This window comes from Lepidochelys olivacea, assembly GCF_965140295.1.
Source record: "Lepidochelys olivacea isolate rLepOli2 genome assembly, chromosome: 3".
In the NCBI taxonomy this organism is placed as follows: Eukaryota; Metazoa; Chordata; order Testudines; family Cheloniidae; genus Lepidochelys; species Lepidochelys olivacea.
Window position 1 is genome coordinate 192,511,434 of NC_140413.1, and position 23,159 is coordinate 192,534,592.

Below are 23,159 nucleotides of genomic sequence, written 5' to 3' on the forward strand. Positions count from 1 at the left end.
CTGGAAGCGCTGGTGATATTTTTCAGTCGACAGCCCTACCTGGTCTAGGACAGCTGCCTTTACCATGTCGTATCTCCTGGCCTGTTCCTAACTCAGGGCCAGATAGGCTGCTTGGGCTTCGCCAGCCAGGTAGGGAGCCACCTGCAGGGCCCAGGTTGTCCTGTCCCATCCTACCCCCATAGCTACCTGCTCAAAAGTGCTTAGGAAGGCATCAGGGTCATCTGCCAGGCCCATTTTACATAGTCCCAAGCCTGGAGCCCATATGCCATCCCCCACCAGGGGACTCACCACCCTCTGGAGTAGCTACATTGAGCGGTCATCTGCTCCCAAATAAAGTCTCATAGGCTCCTCTGCTGCTCAGCTTGGCAGCTGAGCAGGGCCTGCTTCTCCAGCTGCTGGGACTACTGAGAGGTTTATAGTGCCTTCTGCAGCTCTTCCTGCTGCTTGATCAGCCACTTCAAGGTCTCTTCTGTCTCAGGCTGCCAAACTCTTGCTCTGGCACAAATCCCAGACAAGGCCCCACATGTAATGGGGTCCCTGCAGGGCCCGCCTGGCTCCTGCCGGGCTGAGAAAGTCACCCAGAGACCTTGGTGCAGTGCTCACCTGGGGCTTTTATGTACAGGTTGTGTTCCCACCACCTTTCCACCATACATATAATCCCCTTCTTACAGCCCCACAGCAGGAGAGAGGGGGCAAGCGCGCGCGCGTGCGCTCACCCTCCCGGCCTTGCCTCTAGTGCAGCTTACAGCCTGACCAGCTCCTCCCCTGGCTTCGTTCCCCTGGGGCTTTTATCCAGCCTCAGCCTGATGAGGCAGCAGCTGTTCCAGCTTCCAGCTGGTCTACCCAGCTCCAATTCACCTCCCTTAATTGGAGCTGCAGTGACAGAGGGTCGGCTAAGCAGTTTTCTGCTTAGCATCCTGTCACAGCTTCCTACACATGAGTACTGTGAGGCTAAAGTCAAAGGTCTTATGCATGCCCTCTGCATGGAGGAAATTTCACCCTAATGCTTGTAAAGTGTTTTGACATCCTTAGGTGGAAAATGCAAGAAATGCAGTGTATCATTACTATTATTACTGTTGTTACAGGACTGAGCATGAACTTGATAAATCCTGTGGCTTGGATCATGAGCTTTGTGTCCTGAAATAACCTAGGAGGCAGCTTGCAATCACAGTCTTCCTCCCACTGTCCCTGCTGCTTGGGGAGGGAGTTTATCCACACTAGGGCAGCATATACTCCCCAGTGTGCTCATGCAGCTATGCCACCAGGTGCATTAAGGGCCAATTTCCTGATATTTCCTACCAGCCAGCACTAGGGATTAATAACATAACCACTTTGCTGCACCAGTTCCCTCTCCCACACTGCTAGCTGTTATACAGGTAACTGGCACAGGGGCATGAGAAGGCGATTTGCACCCCCTTGTGCTCCTGGGCTCTCACACTAGGAGGGCCACATTTTTCTGCTAATAATAAATATAACAAAAAGGACCAAGAGCCTGAGGAAAAAATTAAAAAATGTGTGTTAGCAACTCAAGTCCCCATATAATCCTGTTACTGTTCACCATATTCTTCCATCTCTTTTTCCCCGTCTAGTCTTGCTTGGATTGTAAGCGTAGGGATGTTGGGGCAGATCCAGGGCTCCACTAGGGCGGCTTTATGTCATTCCCCCCGTGCAATAGTGCTACAATCCAGATAGCCCTGGGATTTCCCCACTATAGTTGGATCCTCAGGCAGCCATAGCAGCTTCTACATGAGCTGCTCTTCCCCTGCTGCCAGTGCAGAAAGCTGGGCTGGGATTTCCCTGTGCCTCAATGATCCCTGGTTGATGTAATAGCTCTTTGGAGATTCTGGCATCTTTAGAGCAGCCTTCAGGGTGCATGAGATGGCTCAGCGCATTCAGGCTGCTATGAGTTGTGCTGAGTGTCTAGACTGGCAGAGAACAGATCATGGTTTGGGAAGTGGAAAGGTGGGACAGTAGACTCACTGCTGTTACCCCCTCCTGGCTGTGCATGGCATAGCAGATCTCTCTAGTCTAGCACTTCCTGCTGAGGGTCACTCCAGTTCTGTGGTGGACCACCTCTTTTTGCACTTGGCCATCCTTCCAGGTCACAATTCAGTTCCACTCCCCCTTCCAAGGTACTACAGTTCCAAGTCCACATAGAACAGTACCAGCATTCCAGTCTCTTCAGCTCCTCTTCCTAGGGGTTACTAAGATCCAGTGTCCTCCCCTGGGATCTTCAATGTAGACCACTCAAAGAAAATTCAACTCAGGCAGCTCCCAGTACTTTACTGAGCCTTGTCTCAAGCACGTCATGGTGAGAACCCTTTGTATCCCACCATCTTAGTACTCCCTCTGTCTCAGCTCCATATTGAACTCTCTTTTGGGCCCACTGTGGTGAGAATCATTATCTCCTGTAGCCTTTGCCTTTTTACTGTCCATACCCAGGGTTTCTGCTACCTCTAGCAGCCTTTCCTGGCACGCTCAGCTTCTCAGGCTTCATCTCCAGGTCCCACACACGCCTTCCTCAAGACTTCTTGCTGGGTTCAGCCTCATGCCCACAAAGTTCTTTTTGCTCTAATTTCAGAGCCTGGCATCCCAGGCTTTCTCTTGGCTCCAGAGCTCTGGGTCTAGCTCCACGATTTACACCTCCCAGCCTTTTCTCAGCCTTTAGCCCAGAAGAGGAAACACCCAGGTACCTCTTACCTGAGGCTCTTCCCTGGCCTTCCTTCTACTGAGCCTATCCTTCTTCCTTTATGAAGATCCAACATTTCCCTATAGGGGTTATTTGTCTAACACCCTGGCAAGTGTCACCCAGTGGCCTAATTGGACTCAGATTCCTGTTAACCCTTTCATTGCCTGTGTGGGGTACACACCCTATCACACCTCCTTTTACTGCCGCCACCGCCTTCAGCTGTACTGAGCCGCCCTTGGGTGCAGTTCAGGATCTGGCCTGTGTCTTTGGTTTGTAGAGCCCCAAGCATAATTTAGGCACTGTAGAGATAACACTAGGGAGTCTGGGTATTGTCTCAGCCACTGGAACTTCAGTCTGTTTCTGAACATCCTTAGTATAAAAGTACATACAAAATCACACCATGGTGTGTGGTGAAATGCATAGCTAAATTATAAGAACTATATTGTCTTATTTTAAACTGAAGGTGAATAGTTACTGAAAATCAAGAATGAACAGCAGGGGCCAGTTTCTCTGCCCTTTCAATCTTTTGTGTTCCTACTCCATCTTGTGACAAGTGCTCCCATTACTACACATTGTATTAGCTGATTTTCTGATATAGTTGCTTATTCACTAAGAACTGGATAGAGAACACTGAAGTCATTTAAGATAATCGTCGTATTATGCGGTCAATGGTTAGCTGCTGCCATCCTGAGCTGATGATCTAGAGCAGGGTTTCTCAAACTGGGGGTCCCAACCCAAAAGAGGATCCCAAGGCTGTAGGGGGTGGGGGGTTGCAAGATCACAAAAAATATTGCGATAACCTTTAGATCCTTTGTATTTCATTACGGTACTTAGTTAACCCTTAACATAGGGTTACCATATGCCCAGGTTTTCCTGGACATGACCTCTTTTTGGTCCTGCAATCTCCGTCCAGACAGATTTTTGAAATATGAGCTAATGTTAGTGATTTGGTATTGTCACCCTTCCTTGTGTGAAGCTCTGAAGCAGCACTGCCACCAGCAGCAGGGCAGAAGTAAGCGTGGCATGGTATGGATTGGTACGGTACTGTATCCCAACCTGAGCCCAAACGTCTAAACAGCTCTTTTTAGCTTTGCAGTGCACGCCCAAGTCTGAAGACCTGGGCTCTGAAATTCTTTGCCACAGGCTGCCACCTTCTGTGTAGATGCACCTGAGAGACCATACTTTGACTTCGAGATTCGGTTTCTATTGTATTCATGGAAAAACGAGAGCCCTCTGGTGACTAAAGTAATATCTCTAAATTGTTGTAGATGTTAATTAAATTCTTCATTGTCTAATAGAGTGTATCTATCGTATTTCAAAGGCACTGAGCTTGACTCTCTTGTCTTGTACCTTGTGAAGTCACTTGCAGTAGGAGGATGTAGAATGCTGCCACTGATGTGAGAGGAGAATTCTGTTGTGGTAGCCTGTATACTATTTCTCACACACACACAAATTCTTTCACAAGATTCAAGACCACATGCTTGGACTCTCTATGCTGAAATACTTGATGTCAGTGCCTTGACAACTGTCCTTATGCAAGGGGGGAACCTCCAGGTAGCTGGCAGCTTTGCACTACTCGAATGGACCAAAGCAGCTGCAGCCAGGGCCAGAAGTTATCACAGAGACTCCAAAGGAAGCTCACTCATTTACACTGAAGGCCTACGGCTATTCCTCTTTCCCCACCATTCTCAGAAACATCCTGCATATTAGAAAGGAGGCTGGAGTCCCAAAACAGCTGATAGTATTTCCTATCAAGGACTATTATCCATGCAAGAGAGTGCCCAGACACTAAGTAAAAGGGACACAGATAACAGCTAATCCAGTCCAGCAGGACCTTTGAGCAGAGAGCAGGTATCCCTTCTCTTTCTTTCACACACCAGCTTCCAAGGCCTATTGAACTCTGCTCTGTCCCAAGAAAAGAGGAAGTGCCACATCTTAGCAAACTCTCCTCTGATTCCCTTAGCCCAAGGACGCTCCAGGAGACAATGGTCTGAGGTCTCCAGCACCCCAGGGTAAAGCCCAGTGCATGTGAATGGGCCATTTCATACAGGCAATTGATCAACTTGTGCATGTGATGTTTTGTTACGGTCTGGAGTGCATTCCCCAAAACACTCCCCTCCATTATCTTACCCTGCCTTGGAATAAAAAATCTCTCCCAATATCACAACCATTAATCATAGAATCATAGGACTGGAAGGGACCTCGAGAGGTCATCTAGTCCAGTCCCCTGCACTCATGGCAGGACTGAGTATTATCTAGAGCATCCCTGACAGGTGTTTGTCTAACCTGCTTTTAAAAATTTCCAGTGATGGAGATTCCACAACCTTCCTAGATAATCTGTTCCAGTGCTTAACCATCCTGACAGTTAGGAAGTTTTTCCTAATGTCCAACCTAAATCTCCCTTACTGCAATTTAAGCCCATTGCTTCTTGTTCTATCCTCAGAGGTTAAGAAAACAATTTTTCTCCCTTCTCCTTGTAACAACCTTTTATGTACTTGAAAACAGTTTATCATGTCCCCTTTCAGTCTTCTCTTTTTCCAGACTAAACAAACCCAATTTTTTCAGTCTTCCCTCATAGGTTGTGTTTTCTAGACCTTTAATAATTTTTGTTGCTCTTCTCTAGACTTTCTCAAGTTTGTCCACATGTTTCCTGAAATGTGGCGCCCAGAACTGGACACAATACTCCAGTTGAGGCCTAATCAGCACAGAGTAGAGCTGAAGAATTACTTCTCGTGTCTTGCTTATAACACTACTGCTAATACAGCCCAGAATGTTTGCTTTTTTTGCAACAGTGTTACATTGTTGACTCATTTTTATCTTGTGATCCATTATGACCCCCAGATCTCTTTCTGCAGTACTCTTTCCTAGGCAGTCATTTCCTATTTTGTACGTGTGCAACTGATTGTTCCTTCCTAAGTGTCCTTATTGAAATTCATCTTATTTACTTCAGACCATTTCTCCAGTTTGTCCAGATCATTTTGAGTTTTAATCCTATCCTCCAAAGCACTTGCAACCTCTCCCAGTTTGGTAGAGTCCGCAAACTTTATAAGTGTACTTTCTATGCCATCATCTAAATCACTGATGAAGATATTGAACAGAACCAGATTCAGAACAGATCTCTGCGGGACCCCACTTGATATGCCCTTCCAGTATGACTGTGAACCACTGATGATTACTCTCTGGGAATGATTTTCCAACCCAGTTATGCACCCACCTTATAGTAGCTCCATCTGCATTGTATTTTCCTAGTTTGTTTATGAGAAGGTCATGCAAGACAGTATTAAAAGCCTTACTGAAGTCAAGATATACCACATCTACTGCTTCCTCCCATCCACAAGGCTTGTTACCCTATCAAAGAAAGCTATTAGGTTGGTTTGGCATGATTTGTTCTTCACAAATCCATGTTAACTGTTACTTATCACCTTATTATCTTCTAGGTGTTTGCAAATTGATTGCTTAATTATTTGCTCTATTATCTTTCCAGGACTGAAGTTAAGCTGACTGGTCTGTAATTCCCTGGCTTTTCCTTATTTCCCATTTTATAGATTTGCTCTATATTTGCCCTTTTCCAGTCCTCTGGAATCTCTCCCGTTTTCCATGACTTTTTGAAGATAATGGCTTATGCCTCAGATAGCTTCTCAGTCAACTCCTTGAGTATTCTAGGATGTATTTCATCAGGCCCTGGTGACTTGAAGACATCTAACTTGTCTAAGTAATTTTTAACTTGTTCTTTCCCTATTTTTGCCTCTGATTCTACCTCATTTTCTCTGGCATTCATTAAGTTAGATGTCCAATTGCTACTAAACTTTTTGGTAAAAACTGAAATAAAGTCATTTAGCACTTTTGCCATTTCCACATTTCCTGTTATTGTTCCTCCTCCCCCCCCCCCCATTGAGTAACGGACCTACCCTCTCCTTGGTCATCTTCTTGCTTCTAATGTATTTGTAGAATATGTTCTTGTTACCCTTTATGTCTCTGGCTAGTTTAATCTTGTTTTTTGCCTTGGCCTTTCTAATTTTGCCCTTAGATACTTGTGTCATTTGTTTATATTCACCCTTTTTTATTTGACCTAGTTTCCACTGCCAGAATAGTGTTAAGTGGTCTTAGTGTAAATGAGAATCAGGCCCAATATGAGACAAACGGGGTGAGGTAAGGGCACAAGGTAGCAAAAAAGAGTAGGATGTTTTAGCACAGAGTTGCTGTGTGCACAATTCTGGTCCAACCAGTAGTAGCAACGGATGAAAGAGGAATGGAAATCTACTATTTGTAATAATGCATTTCACAAAATAAATAGTGAGGTCATGAAGCTTACAGAAAAAATCTCTGCTCATTGAGCCTAATTCTCTGTTACCTGGCAATGTCTGTAGTCATTTACATCTATGCAAATTGAATGTAAAATGCTGCCCTTCTGCTTTGGCAATGAAGAATTTTTATACCAGGAGCCTGGCATAATAGAAGAAACAGTGTAATGGAAATCTTATCTACAAGCTCTTAACTAGGTGTCCTTGGAATGTAGGTGTTTACTGTTGTACAGTTATATTCCATTCCTGTGAAATTCCATTCTCATTGATAGCTTTTATTTCCTGATCAAATTAAATTGGTTTGCTGTCTTGCAATGGGGCATTGTTGGAACTACCGAATTGCTCTTAGACTCCTATCATTGCAAATGCAGAAGTACAGTATCAATCTCTTCATTCTTCTTGCTATTACAGCCTAGCCAATTCACTTGAATTTCGAAGTAGAGGCTAGTTGAGCACTATCGATTCCTCAGCGGAATTGACTGAATGAGATCTGCAGCCTCCTTGTACACATTGATTCCTTTTCTCTTTACTCAGCGCTGCCTGAATATCACTGAACTGTGTCTGTGCTAAATAGACAAAATATTGATTTTTTTGCCCGCCCCTTTTGGTGAAAGCTTCTCATTTCCCAGGCTCTGAACTAATATCGGGCAAATGAAAGTTCACAAAGTGAGGTGCCGCCAAGTCAGTAATTTCATTTTTCTTAACCTGAACTTGGTTAAATGAGGAGGTGTTTAAATCATGCAATTAACATTGCTGATGGAGACAACAGTGAAATCTTTGAGCTCAGAAAGTGCACTTCTTTGGTATTTTATTACTGACTGAATAATGAAACTTTTTACAGTATTTCCCAGAATGGCCTGTGTTGATATTTGTATTACAGTAGCATAGAAAGATCTCAAATAGGTCAGGTCCCATTGTACTAGACAACATAAAGACACGCCCTTTGGAGTGGGGACTAACTTAAGCACTTCATCAAAGCTTTCCTCCCAGCTTTCAGCATCCTGGGGGTATGAGATACGTGTAGTGAAATGGAAAACTACTTGATAATCGAGGTTTTTTTTTTCCTTTTGATACTAATTTTAAAATGGACCTCCCCCATTTTCACAAGATAACTGCACCTCTGCCCTCTCTGCTGAAGAGTGCCCCTTTAGGTCTTAGGCCTCCAGCTGTCACCTCCCACCAGGCAGCAGGGGAGGCACAACAGGAAGATCAGGGGGGCTCCTGCCCCCACAATGGAAGTACTGGGGGGCCACCCCAGTGGAAATTCACACACACAGGGAGGGGAAGGGCAGAGGCAAGAGCAGGGCTCAGAAGGGCTGGAGTGACTGTTGCAGGGATGGGGGCAGGCACCCCTTCTTCCCAACCCCTTCTGAACCTCTTCTCCCCTGACCCCTGCACTCTCCTTCTGCACCCCTACTCCCCTAGCCCCTCCTGTACCCCCTTCTCTCCTAACCCCTACACTCCCTCGTGTGACCCCTGCACTCTCCTTCTGCACCCCTACTCCCCTAGCCCCTCCTGTACCCCCTCCCTTTCCTAACGCCCTACCCCCCTGCACCCCCTCCCTGTGCCCCTCACTCACCAGGCGCTCACTGAAGCCAATCTCCTACCTCCAGCAGCTGCACATAGCTCGCCGGGAAACAGCCGCACAGCCCATCTTCCTTCTGCCCTTTCCACCAGCTGCCGTCCAGCATCTGCAGCACCGTGATCCGCTCCCACCCTGCGAAGTACAGCCCCTTCCTGTGCGCTCCCTGGAGAAGGGGTACAAGCTCTGGCAGCGGGATCCTGACATGCTGTGCATTGGAGCTAACCTACAGGGGTGCCATTTAGGGAAGGTAGGGGGATACCCCTACCAAAATCTGCTCTACTCTGGTACAAAATTGGGGGGGGGGGAGTGCCCTTCCTGCTCTACCTAAATGGTGCCCCTGTCTCTGAGTTAGTTGCTGCTGACCCTCAGTAATGACCCTCAATAATGTCTCCTTGGCCTCTTGAATCCAGTCTGAACCAGTATATTCCTCCTGGGGTACCTCTCTGGGGTTGTTTCTCTGTCCCGCTATCTGCCAGAACAGCCCTCACTGACTTTAGTTCCTGTGGGAAGCTTGGTAACCCTCCGTAATGGCAGGTGTGATAGTTAGCCCACACAGTGCCATCTGTTGCATGTTTGGATTTAATAGTGATTCAAGATTGTAAAATTCAAATGGAATTAATTAATCAAAGATTATCAGTCAGAGATCAGTACAGCCCTATACAGAATACACAGATACATTGCCACTCTTGGGATAAGGTAAAGCTGTGGCCTCTGTGTCTCTCTGCTCTGTAACTGGTAGGATGCCAGCAGTTTGCACACCCCACATCTAATTTCCAAAACCTCTGTCTTTCTATAGGGTGTAAGACAAAAATAGTTCCCCGGTTAAATTCACATGTATTCTGTTTTCCTTATTAGTGATGGAATTTCTTTTATGGTCCTCCATTTATCTGATTAATGAGTAAAAAGGAACCTCTAATCCAGTCATTATTATTAACAGCCATGAAAACCAAATGAGTTAAAAACATCTTTCTTTGGGTCATTATTTCACCCATTACAGAATCCATCTGTAATAACAATTATTCCTTATCAGTCACCCTGCCCATTCCAGAAAACATCTGCCATAACAAGTATCCTGTATCAATCACACAGTTTTGTTTATAACATACTTCTGGAAACATATTTATTAGTTTGAGGAGTCTTTTCCCTGGACACCTGGATTCCCACAACCCTGGAGATGCTCAGGATAATTAGATACAGCCATTAACAGTATTTAAGCAAATAAAATTCCTGAATACAGGTCACTCTGAGGTTAAGAACCAATGCTCTTGGCTTAGAATTCAAACACACTCTGTTAATAACGTAAAGATTCGGAGAGAATAGTTAATACAGAAATGAATTTTAAAAAAGAGAAAAAAAAGGTTAATATCTACTAACGTGATAAAAGATGCACCCTGAATATTGTGAATCAAGGCTGGATTGTCAATTTGAATTATTTCCAGATGAAGTAGCTTGCTGATCTGACCATACTTTACTCTCTGCTACAATGTACCTTTCTCAAGGGAACTCCTGATTTCTACAGACTCAGTCTGACAGCACTCCTAAGAGAAGCCTTATAAATTATAGCAAGAATCATCTTAAGATTCCTCTCATATCTCTTGGGATTCATTTGATAAGATGAGTGGTTGGTATTAAAGGAAAAACAATAACACTGGAAATACTTAGAACAGTTATCAAACCAGTTCATACCTCTATAATTAAAAACAAATTATTTTTTTCATAGCCAGCTATTTATTCCTTAACACAGGCTCTGAGTGGATAGTTTCCAGACGAGGCTTGAATTTTTCAGAATGTGATGAAATTATTTTTCAGCAGGTATAGGAGAATCCAATAAAATTTCTAGACCGGCAATCCTACAGACACTTAGGATCAGTGTCTTAGTTACAATGCTCTTTAATTTTAGATTTATTGTTAGTTAACTTGCATCTCTGCACACTTTTTACATTCTCCTGAGTCTGCAGACCTAGACTATGGGCTACTTTAGTCTTTTCTTTTATAATAGATAATTTGCTGATAATGACATTACCAAGAATTATGGAATATTTTCTTAAATATGTTAAGATATTTACTTTACTGGATGAGCTGAATTTAAGGCACAAAAAAATGCCTGCTCTGTTTCTGGAGCCCTGCTGTGCCAAGCTGCTATTCTCTAGTTATGAAAGGCTAAAATTTCAGCACAGCTCACCTCCCACAACTAGGACCAGACATTCAAAAGAGCTGAGATTATTTTAAAGATCTTCCATGAAGCGTCACAATGGAATAGCTACAATAAAGTGCCTTGGAACTCTACAGAAGATCTGGCCCCAATTGTGAGTGCTGAGCACTTGCAAATCTGGTTTGTAGGGATGGATTGTGCAATGTAGGTAAAGCCATATGCTGGGTGCAGTACACAGCAACACCACTTCAGAGGGAGCATCGAGAGGCCCCTTAGTTTGCTTCAATTTGGCTAAACTGTTCCACTCCCACTCACTGGAGTGGGAGCTGTATGGCTTAAATCTTGTGTGCTTGTTATTCTCTAAGGCTCTTTTGCCTTGGCGAAGTGTTATACAGTGGAGCTGGTTGGAAAATTTTTGTAAAAACTGTTTTCTGTTGGAAAATATTGTTCAACAAAACTGATTTTTTGTGTGTGCAGCCATATCAATTTTGATGAAATTTTGTTCAGAAAAAATCTGGAAATGTTTTGAAAATGTCAGAATGTCCTATTTAGTTTAGATTTTTCATTTCAAAATGAGTTTTTTGTTTTGAAATTTACATTGTTATATTTAAAAAAAAAACAACAAAAATAAACAAGGGTCAAAATCTAAATGAAACATTTCTAACTTATTGAAACAAAATGTTTTGACTTGACATTTTTCAGAATTTTGTTTCACAAGAAATTTAAAATTTTTGGCTTTTTGGCCTGATTTCAGATGATTTTTTTCCCCAAAACCCTTGAAAATTTTTGCAGGGTGGAAAATCTGCTTTTGTATCAGCATTATTAAACAGTACCCTCTCCTTGAAGCAGATGCTACTGAGTTCCTGTTGTTTGCTGGTCTACACTCTGCTTCCAGACTTTGTTGCTGTTCTCTATCTGCCAAGTTCTTTGTTCCCCTGCAGGCCTAGGTTTCAAATACTATATTGTGGTCCTCCCGCTGACCCCAGTGTTTGAAAAATATGAGTCAGCCAAAAAAATACATGAGATTGCTTTAAAAATTATGAGATTTTAAAATAATGGTGGGTTCTTTTTATTTGCCTTCTGGATTTGCAGCCTTTAGTTACACTTGGGTTATATTTTTATGCTTTTCTCCACAATGAGGAGGCCTACACATTTACTTCTTGTTTTTAATGAAAGTTGAGATTCTCACATAACCTGACTACTGCTTAGCTGGGGCTTTAAAAGAAACATCAGACAACTTGAGATTTGGATTAATTTCCATCCATTACATCTCTAAGTTTTTAACAGCCTTCTTTCAATTCTACTGATGAGGTTGCTATAAAATAGCCAACCTCTAAGGTATGAGTGGGTTTAAAATATTTCTCTAGCAAAGATCTTTTAGCTCTGTTACCCATAAATGTGACAAAAGAAATGGTTAAGAGATGTGAACATCTGTGTTTGTGGTCACTAAGGCCTTGTATACACTACCGGGGTAAGTCGACATAAGTTACGCTACTCCAGCTATGTGAATAACGTAACTGGAGATGATGTAACGTAGGTCGACTTACTGCGGTGTCTTCACTGCGCTTCATTGATGACGCTCTCCCATTGACTTACCTTATTCTTCTTGAGGATCTGGAGTATTGGAGTTGACCAGAGAGCGCTGTGCCATTGATCTAGCGGGTCGTCACTAGACCCGCTAAATTGACACCCACTGCATCGATTGCAGGAGCATCAATCTCCCCAGTAGTGAAGAAATGTCCTAAGAAGTGGATAGAAATTAGAGATGGAAAAGATCATCATTTATATCAGTTTGGGACAGGGACCTTTCTTCTATGGCTGAGATTTTCAAAAGATTTGGATTCCCAATTTCTATTAATTTTAATGTCCAAATCTCTTTGACTGCTTTGAAAATCTCAAGCCACATGTTTTATGTGAAGCACCTCCCACAATCTGTTGTGTCCTATAAAATAACAATAATAGTCATAGTCAGGAGCATCTCCCAGCCAATTCAGGATTGTTCCCACCAACACATTTTCTAGCATTTTGTCCACTCTAATCTGTAAAATTTCAGATGCTGTGAATTCAACCACTTCTCTTGGGAGATTTTAAGGCCAGCAGGGGCCATTAGACCATCTCGTCTGACCTCCTGTATAACACAGCCATAGCATTCCATCAATTTTCTCCTGTATGGAACCCAGTAACTGGTGTTATCATACTAAAAGGCATCCAGTCTTGATCTGAAGACTTCAAAAGATGGAGAATCCACCACTTCCCATAGTAGTTTTTTCCCAATGGTTAATCACCCTCATGGTTAAAAATAAGCACCTAATAGATATTTCTGTCTGGAATTTTATTCCTGGGATTCAGTCTGAACTTTCCTTCATTTAAATTCAAGAACAGAGACTTCTCTTGATTCTTGAGATGAACCCTCCCCCTCCCGGGGGTGGGGGGTTGTGTGTGCTGTTCTGCTGTTGTTGATTTTGTGATAGATGTGTCCACTGGAATAATTTTAGTATATGTAACACGTGGTCATTTAACTGCAGGAGCTCAGCAGTACAATTTACCCTGTTCCTTCAAAATGAGCTGATTTTCTTGGCATTTTTCTGTTGCACAGAGAGAGGCACTCAGTTACAGTGCAGTGGTTCTTGGCTCTCCTGGAGCAGTAGTGCAGTCAATTGATTATTTTATTAATTTGTCCTGTATCAAAGTCCTGCTGGTGTATTACCATCCAAGTTACTTTATGTGCCATGCATAAATGGAAATATATTAAAAATCAATACTTTAATCTTTTTTCTTCCTTGTAGGTATTTTATCATCAGTGAGCTACCTTCTTTGTTAATGACCCTTTTTTTCTCTAATTGGAACCCAGCTAGTAACTCGTAAACGATTTAGTCACATACTAATAAAAATCTAAATGCTTAGATTGTGTTCACCATTTAATCCAGGCGCTTAATGAAATACTATAGAATGAATGAAAGAAACAAGAGGCCATTAGTGTTGACAAATGAGCCAGACTTTAAGAGAATGAAAATAACATGCCATTTTAGGAAGCAAATCTTGTTTCTCCATTAGTTTTTACAAAGCCAGTCTTTCATGATGCCATTTTCAAAAGTTTAAAGCCCTGATCTTGCAAACAGTCTTACCTACTTAAGTTTATGCATGTTTGCAAGACAATTGGACCTCATCTACAAGCATTTTCAGGATTGGGCCCGTCCTGAAGTTAATGGAGTAACATTGGCTTTACTCCAGCAAGAAAGGAGATCAGAATGGCTCTGTATATTCTCTAGTTTTGCCTATGTGTTGATGCAACCCAAAGATATCTGCTGTGAGAAGGGTCCTATCTACACAAGAAAAAATGTGTATATTTAGAACATAATAGCTAACATGTTTAAATATGGGCACTGACGAAGACAGAGGAACAGCAACTGTCACGGAGAGGGCAATGGAAAGAAGAATTCCAGAAATTTCAATTCGTGACCGAGTCCCCAATGAACTGATCAGACAGCAGAGTGGAGTGCAGGAAATCATTGTTGAGAGCTGGCATAGTAAAATGCGATGGGCCAGGCATGTGGCGAGGTTCACTGACAATCAGTGGACTGCAGCTGTCGCTGAGTGGTACTCATGGGAACTGAAACAACCACTTGGCTGACTTCGAAAGAGATGGGAAGATTTTATCGTGAAAAGACATGGCCACACATGGAGAAGGAAGGCCTGGATATGAGAAGAATGGAAGATGTGTTGTGGTCGGCGCAATCTATATGAGGGCTGAAAGACTGATCAATCAAGGTGATCAAGATGATGTTTAAAATCCTAGCGTAGAAAGGGCAACTTTATCTATTTCAGTATGTTGGCTGGTCAAAGTAAACCATAGACCCCTTCCCCCTCTCTCCCTCCTCCCATCTACACTAGGATTTTAAAACATATTAGCTATCAGGGTCTAAAAAAATACATCTCTTTTAGACGCACCCTCGGAAAGGGGATAAAACGCTCTAAACTAACTCTCTGCTGCTATGAAGGTGCATGACTCCAGTGAAGTCAACAGAGTTGTGCATTCTTATGCCAATGGCGCATTTGGCCTTATGGGGAACTTTTGGTTGTTTTCCGAGACCTATATGAATTTGAAGTCATCATATGAACTTGACATTGTTACACCTTCTGTGTGTGTGTTCAGTGGGATGAAGGTGCGCTTTGGCCTTGGGCTAGCTAACATGAGATAAAATCCTGGTAAAGACAAAGCAGCTTGGAACTTTCACACATATTAGCAGGTTAAGGTAAAGACCATGGGAGATATTAGGGTTCACTTAGGCCTGCTAATTCATACAAAACTTCAGCTACGTTCTCTCCACTGTGAGTTTACCTTGTGTTAGGTACCACATGTCAGCTAGCATGAGGTAAGAACTAGAGCTGGACATAATTTTTCAGAGGAATAGTTTATTCAACAAAAATGCAGTTTCAGTCAATCCGAAACTATTCATGAATTTGACCCAAATAGTTTTGGCTGTTTGCAAAGCAACTGGTGGAGGAGGCCTAGTTAGTGGTGCTGCTGTTGTTTAGAGGTTAGGGCACCAACCTTGGCTGTAGAAACCCCACGTCCAGATCCCCACTTTGGAACAGACCCACAACACACTTCTTCAATCCACCAAAAATTCCAAAAAGTTTCTGATTTGGTTTGATGGTTGAACCATTTCCCTGCTTTTTTTAGTGGTGGTGGTGGGAGGGAGGGGGTTGAAACTATCACCAAAGCAAAAAAAATCAGTTATTCACCCAGCTCTAGTAAGAACACAGCTTTTTTCTCAGTGAACACAAACCTTAGAGGAAAAATATTGCATTTTTCGGTTTTGACATACTCCATCCATCATCTTTATGTAAAACATTCATAAAACCTCCTGTAGCATGATTTTTGTTGGGGGAGGGTGCATGTTCCTTTCTGATACATCTCCTCTTCTGACTGTAATAAAGATGTAACAATTCACTGCCAAACAGACGGGGCGACACTGAATAATGAAAGCATTCAGGGCCAATTTTGGGGTGTCCTGAACCATTTTTTTCAAGTCATCTTGAAGAAAAGACATGGAAATGAAGAATTGCTGTTTAAGGAGTTGCGCTCCAACAGTATCAGATCTTTGCTTCTTCCCTTGTTGCAGTGGGTCATGTAGAGCCAGTGGGCTTGTGTGGGAGTACAAACGCTTGAGTTCTTTTTTTCTGGCATTCTCCTGTAATGCAGTTTGATTTCTGTTCTCTAATTATTTTATGTGATGACAGCTTGGGGTTTGGAATAGCAAGCAGAGGTGGTAGCTGACAAAGACATAATCATGGATCATCTCTCTGTTATCTCCATGGAACCCCAAACCTTATTTTAGAGATCTCCGACAATCTGCTCATCCCTTTCTCTAACTCAGTACAGATATCTGGCAAAGTTCAGTAAGCTCAGTGTGGTTCCTGCTTAATCACTACCCTCTTTTCAACTTTCGTTAAGATTTTTTTTAAACAACATTCTCCATCACTTTTAATGAACCTTTACAAATAAAACTAGCAAAAAAAAAAATAGAAGTCCCTTTTTGTTGAATTAGTTCTTTCCCCTCACCTCTTCTGTTTAGTTAAAAGCAATATAACTAATGTAAGTGGGTTTTAGAAATGAAGGAATTGCCATATCATTGTCATGTCATTGACTATTACCTGTAGTCCATGCTTTCTGGTCTCTGAGAGCAGCCAGTCCCAGATGCTTCAGAGGAAGGTGTATGAAAAGGTATAATGGATAACAATGAAGTAATATGCTCAGAGACCAAATTTTACCCGTCAGTTAGTGGCTGGCCTATGCATACTGCAGCAGGGCTTATGTCCTGTAGACATTATTTTTTTAATCGTAACAGTAACCCCAAGCCTTCAAAAATCATGAGGCAGACCCCCCAAAATAATGAAATTGGCTTAATGGCCAGATGTTTTAAAAATAATAAATTTCAGATTACTTTGTCTTTGGGTTCTTTGCCTTAGGCAGAGGTGAAAGTAAACCGGTACACCCTGGTACGGTGTCCTGGCAAGAGCCAGTGCACCGTATCGGGGTGGATCGGCTTCCCCAGGCACAATTTAAAGGGCCTGCGGCTCCCAGCAGCGGCTGGAGCCCCCGGCCTTTTAAATTGCTGCCAGAGCCCTGCTGCCGGAGCCCTGGGGTAGCGTCGGTGGGGCTGGGGCGGCGATTTCAAGGGCCTGGGGCGGTAGCAGCAGCCAAGCCCTGGGCCCTTTAAATCGTCCCTGGAGCCCCGCCGCCACTTCCCCAGGGCTCCGACAGGCTCTGGAGACGATTTAAAGGGCCCGGCGTGGTAGTGACGGCCGGAGCCCCGTCCCCAGAGCCCTGGGGAAGCGGTGGTGGGGCTCCGGGGATGATTTAAAGGGCCCAGGGCTCCGGCCGCTGCTACCGCCCAGGGCCCTTTAAACCACTGCCAGAACCTGCGGCTGCCGCTGTTACCCCAAGTAGGGGGAAGGAGGTACTTGCTGGTACAGAGGGCTGGGGCTGACCTCCTCCAGTCCCGCCTCTTCTGCCTGAGGCCCCGTCCCTTCTGGGGGCCAGAGACGACCCCAGCCCAGCCCCATACCGGTAAGTCCCTAGACTTACTTTCACCCGTGGCCTTAGGTCACACATGCCTCACATTTTCAAGCTTTTCTCTGTAACCAGGAGGGCTAGAAACTGAATTTTTTTTAAAAATGGAAGCTGAGATTTTCATGCAGTTTCTTGATTCCAGGAGCAGGGGCTTTAAGAAATATGCCAAAAAATCAGAGTTGGCAAACTGCTTGTTCTGCAAGGCCAAAAAATGGATTAAATGTGTAATTGCCAGATTTAGTATAAATATAGAAGTTCTTGTTAAGTTTCCTTTTTGGAATTCTGCTAAGCTCTCCATCTCACTAATATCCTGTGGCAAACAGTACGAGTTTAATTGTGTTGTGTGGGTTTTTTTTAAAGTGCTTTGTGAGCTTTAAAATATAACACAGGGGGATATCCCTGCACTTTCTGGTCCTGTGTGGTGTATGGGCTACACTACCTTTGGGATGGTGCATGCTTTTCCTGGTCTTCTCTCTCTGCTCTGCCTTGGCCTTTCCTCCCTCTCATTCTTGTGGCTGACGTGTGTTCCCATGTGTACACAGAGGGAGCACAAGGGCCAGATTCTCAGCTGAAATAATTTGCTGGAACTCTATTGATTTTGATTATTTAAACCAGCTGAGAATCTAGCACAGGGAGTACAACTTTGACTGAGCCCTACACAGTGTGGGCAAGTAGAGGTGGACTCCTTTAGTAGTCTCTACCCATATACTCGCACTCAAGCTGGTCACGATCTGCCACTTGGTGCATACACTTGTACTTTTAAAAAATGCTTTTACTGTGTCTCTAGTATCTGTGGTTTGATCTGTTCTGTGTAATAAGCAAAACTTTCATTTCTTCCAATCTCTGTGTAACCATCGAAGCTGACTCTTTCCATTGAATCTTTCTGGGCAATATATTTGGTTCACTGTCAGGCTTTTTGTGACAAGGTGGTGTTAGCCAGCTTCCTGGTGGCTTAGAGAGCACCAAGGGTACTGGGTATGGTTGGAGTAGGAGGGATTTAGGTAGTTTGAGTGGGTTTGGAAGGTTAGAAGGGATCACTTGGACCTGTAGAGAACCTGATGAGCTGATGAGGTAATTAGCTCATGAATGGGACAGCTGGGAAAAGAAGGCAAGCAGTATAAAAGGCTGAGCCAGGGAGCAGAAAGGGGGACTTCTAGTTGCTACTATATCTGTGATCTATCTGGTGCACAGGGGAGAAACAGTGACAATAAAGACACTTGGTGCAGGTACACTGGTAGATCATGTATGCTGTTTAATTCACCCAGAGGGCTTACCAGTCTACAGTGTTTCCAGGTGCTGAAGGGGAAATTCATTTACAGCCAGGCATTTATAGTAAAGAAGTTCATAAAAACTGGCAACACACAAAAAATATTTTAGAACCTCAAATGCACAGATGAAATCTCCTACACCAGATATGTTTTTCATAGCACAACCTTTTGGTAGAAATGAAATGTTATTAAACTATTCTGTGTATCCAGTGTGCTATTTTTGATACAGGAAAGCAGGGCTGGCTTTGGAAATGCATATGATGAAAGCCTGAAAAAAACAAAAGTCAGTACTGGTTCAGATCCATGTCATTATTTTAACCAAAACCTGACTCCTGGAGTGGGTTTTCTTAAATAGCTTTGACTTCTATTGATTAGGAATTTTTGACTTTTCTGAGAAAAAACAAGCAGAAAAAAAATGTTAAACAAATACGGATGTTGTGTTAATAATATAAACATTACTGTTCCAGATAAAGAAGGCTGTGCAGCAGGAAGGCTTTGGCAGAAAAAAGCGAGGCTATAGAGAGATCAATGAAATTGACATAAACATGAATGATCCTTTATTTACAAAGCAGTGGTACCTGGTAAGCAAATCAGTCATTTTTAATAAAGATCTTCAGTAACCAAAAAAACCCAGTTTACTTACACATTATTCCTTCTTGTTCATCATAGAATATCAGGGTTGAAAGGGACCTCATCTAGTCCAACCCCCCTCCTCAAAGCAGGACCAATCTGCAATTTTTGCCCCAGATCCCTAAATGGCCCCTTTAAGGATTAAACTCACAACCCTGCATTTAACAGGCTAATGCTCAAACCACTGAGCTATCTCTCCCCTACAACTTGTTGCACTAGTCTGGGAACATGCCCTCCAGACTTTTCACCAGAACTTTGAACTTATTCCAATATAGTTTTTCCTAGCATATATAGGGAGCCTGCTGCATGCTGGGACTGGAGTTAGGAGCATGACCCAAAGTTAAATGATTTGAACCTGAGTTTCTTACAGACTGGCTGAGTGCTCTAAGTACTGGGCTATTGAGTATGAGAGAGAGTAGCACCACCTTCTGCTCCTGCTCTTTGGGTTTGTCCCTAAGCCCTGGTCTACACTGGGTGGGGAGGGAGGGGGATTGATCTAAATTATGCAACTTCAGCTACGTGAATAAGGTAGCTGAAGTCAACATACTTAGATCAACTTACCATGGTGTCTTCATCCTAGTGAGTTGACCGCTGCCGCTCTCCCATTGACTCTGCCTGCGCCTCTCACGACGTTGGAGTACAGGAGTCCACGGGAGAGTGCTCGGGGGTCGATTTATCGCATCTAGACTAGATGCAATAAATCAAACCCTGCTGGATCAATCACTGCCTGCTGATGCGGCAGGTAGTGAAGACATACCCATAGTTTCCTTATGAATCTAACCCTTTGCTTCCAGATTTCCCTTTTTTAAATATACAGATAAAAACAGAGTTAAAAAGGCTTGAAATCAAAACAATTTTTTCTTGACTCCTTGATTCACTGAATTTTTTTTTTAAATTGGTTTGGGGTTGACCTGAATTGATTTTTTAAAAAAAGTTTTTGGACCTGCCAGTGAACCAAAAAATTAGTTGTTTGCACAGCTATAGTTGAAGGTGGAGGTGTCACACATAGGAAAGAAACCAAAATGGGAATAGGAGGGACCTCAGGAGCTAGAGGAAAGTTGTTGATTAAAGTTGGTCAGAACATTTTTGTTGAAACTTTGCTTTCCAAAGGAAAATGCGGGGTGTTTTTTTTTTTCAAAATTGAAACATTTTAAAAAAAATGTTGACTTTGACAACAATTCCAGGAAAAAATCAAAACAAAAAAAATTGTTTCAGAAAATTTTCATTTAGGAAAATTATGGATTTAAATTTCAGAATTTCAGTGTTTTGTTTCAGAATTTTAAAATTGTTTTGAATTTTATTTTTTTCATTTTACATTTATTTTTACATCATATCTTGACATGTCAGTGGTAGAAGAGCATAACATGCAGTACAGATGTGTCAAAATATGACAATATAATAGTTATTTGTATTTTATTTTACTTTTTAAAATTGTTAAGAGTAGATGCTACTTCGTACTGATTTGAAACTTATTATATTCTTTTCTAGATCAAAGTGTCTCCTATTTGTGTTGCAATGAAACAATCTATTAAACTAATTTCAAATATTGTTTGCATGTTGTTCCCAAATTATGAGAGAGACAAGGTGAGTGAGGTAATACCTTTTACTGGATCAACTCCAGTTGGTGAATTAGACAAGCTTTTGAGCTATGTGGAGCTCTTCTTCAGGTCAATTCAACTATCTGTTTCATTACAACACAAACAGGAGACACTTTGAACTAGAATGAAACATCTTATATTCTAATCAGCACTAAGTAGCAGCTGCCATTAATGATTTCAAAATTTCAGAATGAAAATTAGAAATTCCAAAAGAAAATTAAAAGGAGGACGTGTGGCACCTTAGAGACTAACCAATTTATTTGAGCATAAGCTTTCGTGAGCTACAGGATGCATCCAATGAAGTGAGCTGTAGCTCACGAAAGCTTATGCTCAAATAAATTGGTTAGTCTCTAAGGTGCCACAAGTCCTCCTTTTCTTTTTGCGAATACAGACTAACACGGCTGCTACTCTGAAATCTGAAAAGAAAATTAGAAATTCAGAATAAAATTTTGATATGAAAATGTTCCTCAACAATTTCTTTTGAAATTTCCAGATTGTGGGAAATTTCACAAATATTTGTTTTGAGTCCAATTTGGAACAAAAGACACTTAGAAATATTGACCGTTCCCTCAAACCAGAAACTGAGAGTGTCAACCAGTTCTACTGTTGTTGATGATGGAAGGGAAATAAGGGATATGGTGGGAGTGCAGAACATGTCTAAGCAATTCAACTATCTATAGTTCAATACAGTCCTTGAAAAAATGTTTATCACAAATAGAGGTTATTGTGTATATTCTTTTATGTCCTTAGTGAGAATATATTTGAGGTGATATTGAGCAGATACCCTCAAACATCTGACCAACCGGTTGGTACAGAAGCACCCTATCTAAGGCCCCAGTCCAACAAAGGCATTAAGTGTGTTTAATTTTAAGCGTATGAATAATCCCATTTGATTTCAGTGGGACTACTTACATCAGGGGTTGGCAACATTTTTGGCCCAAGGGACACATCGGGGTGGGGAATTTGCTTGCAGGGCCGTCAATGTAGGGCTGGAGCAGGGGGTTGAGGTGCGGGAGGGAGTGCGGGGTGTGGGAGGAGGTGTGGTATGCAGGAAGGGGCTCAGGGCAAGGGGTTGGGGTGCAGGAGGGGTGCAGGGTGTATGAGGGGGCTCAGGGGAAGGGGTTTGGGGTGCAGGAGGGAGTGCACAGTATGGAAGGGGACTCAGGGCAGTGATACAGGGAGGGGTGCAGAGTGCAGGAGGGGGTTGGGGTACAAGGTGCAGCAGGGGGCTCAGGGCAGGGGGTTGGGGTGCAGGAGAGATCGAGGTGCAGCAGGGGACTTAGGGCAGGGGGTTGGGGTGCAGGAAAGATCGAGGTGCAGCAGGGGACTTAGGGCAGGGGGTTGGGGTGCAGGCTTCAGCCTGGTGCAGCTTACCTGGAGCAGCTCCGGGGTGGCAGCGGCATGCACCGGGGCCAGGGCAGGTTCCCTGTCTTCCTGCGCTGGCCCAGCGCCGCTCCAGGAAGTGGCTGGCACCACGTCCCTGTGGCCCCTGGAGGGCTCTGCTCACCTGTGGGTACCTCCCCCAAAGCTCCCATTGGCCGCAGTTCCCCGTTCGCAGCCAATGGGAGCTTCAGAGGAGGTATCCAAAGGCAAGAGCAGCACACGGAGCCCTCTGCCCCCCCTTCCCCAGGGGCCGCAGGGATGTGGTGCTGGCCACTTCCTGGAGTGGCGCAGGGCCCATGACACCATGGGAGTGGCAAATCCGTGGGCCGGATCCAAAGCCCTGAGGGGCCGGATCTGGCCCGTGGGCCGGATCCAAAGCCCTGAGGGGCCGGATCTGGCCCGTGGGCCGTAGTTTGCTCACCGCTGACTTACTTGCTTACATGCTTCTCTGGACTGGAATCTAAGGGCCTGACCCTGAATTCACTGGGAGTTCTACACATGGGTGCCTTGTGAGATCAGGCCCTAAGAGGGGTCAAACCTTATGCTGTCTCAGAATTCTCTTGCTGTTACTGGTTTATTTTTCCATCTTCCATATTATATAAATATGTGCTCCAGGGTAAATGAGACATACCTGACATAGAATATGTGCAGTATGTACTAGGCAGAAACTCAATGACTGTAGAAAATGGACTATCCGTGCACACACACACGTGCATGCATGCACACGCACACAAAAGAAGAAGAAATAATAATACTCTTTTGCTTTTCAATTGATGTATTAGATCAACACTGGTCAAGCAGATGGGACCCCTGGACTTGATCTAAATGTGGCTGAAGCCTGGGAGCTGGGATATACAGGGAAAGGTGTTACCATAGGAATTATGGATGATGGTAAGTGAGGATTCCAATCCACCCTAACTAAATTAGCCTTCAACATTGGTTCTCCACTTGTAAGGTAACTCCCTTCTCTCCATAC

The 23,159-nt window shown here is 43.4% G+C and overlaps 1 protein-coding gene across 2 annotated transcripts in view; it reads left to right on the top strand.

Annotated features, from left to right (window-relative positions):
• Positions 1-23,159, top strand: part of PCSK2 (proprotein convertase subtilisin/kexin type 2) — a 195,428-nt gene that overhangs the window by 75,535 nt on the left and 96,734 nt on the right. For both annotated transcript variants that reach the window (XM_084623070.1, XM_084623069.1), the window contains exons 3-4: positions 19,040-19,153; positions 22,966-23,074. In XM_084623070.1, coding sequence (XP_084479196.1) covers positions 19,040-19,153; positions 22,966-23,074 — 223 coding nt within the window. The remainder of the gene's footprint in view (positions 1-19,039; positions 19,154-22,965; positions 23,075-23,159) is intronic.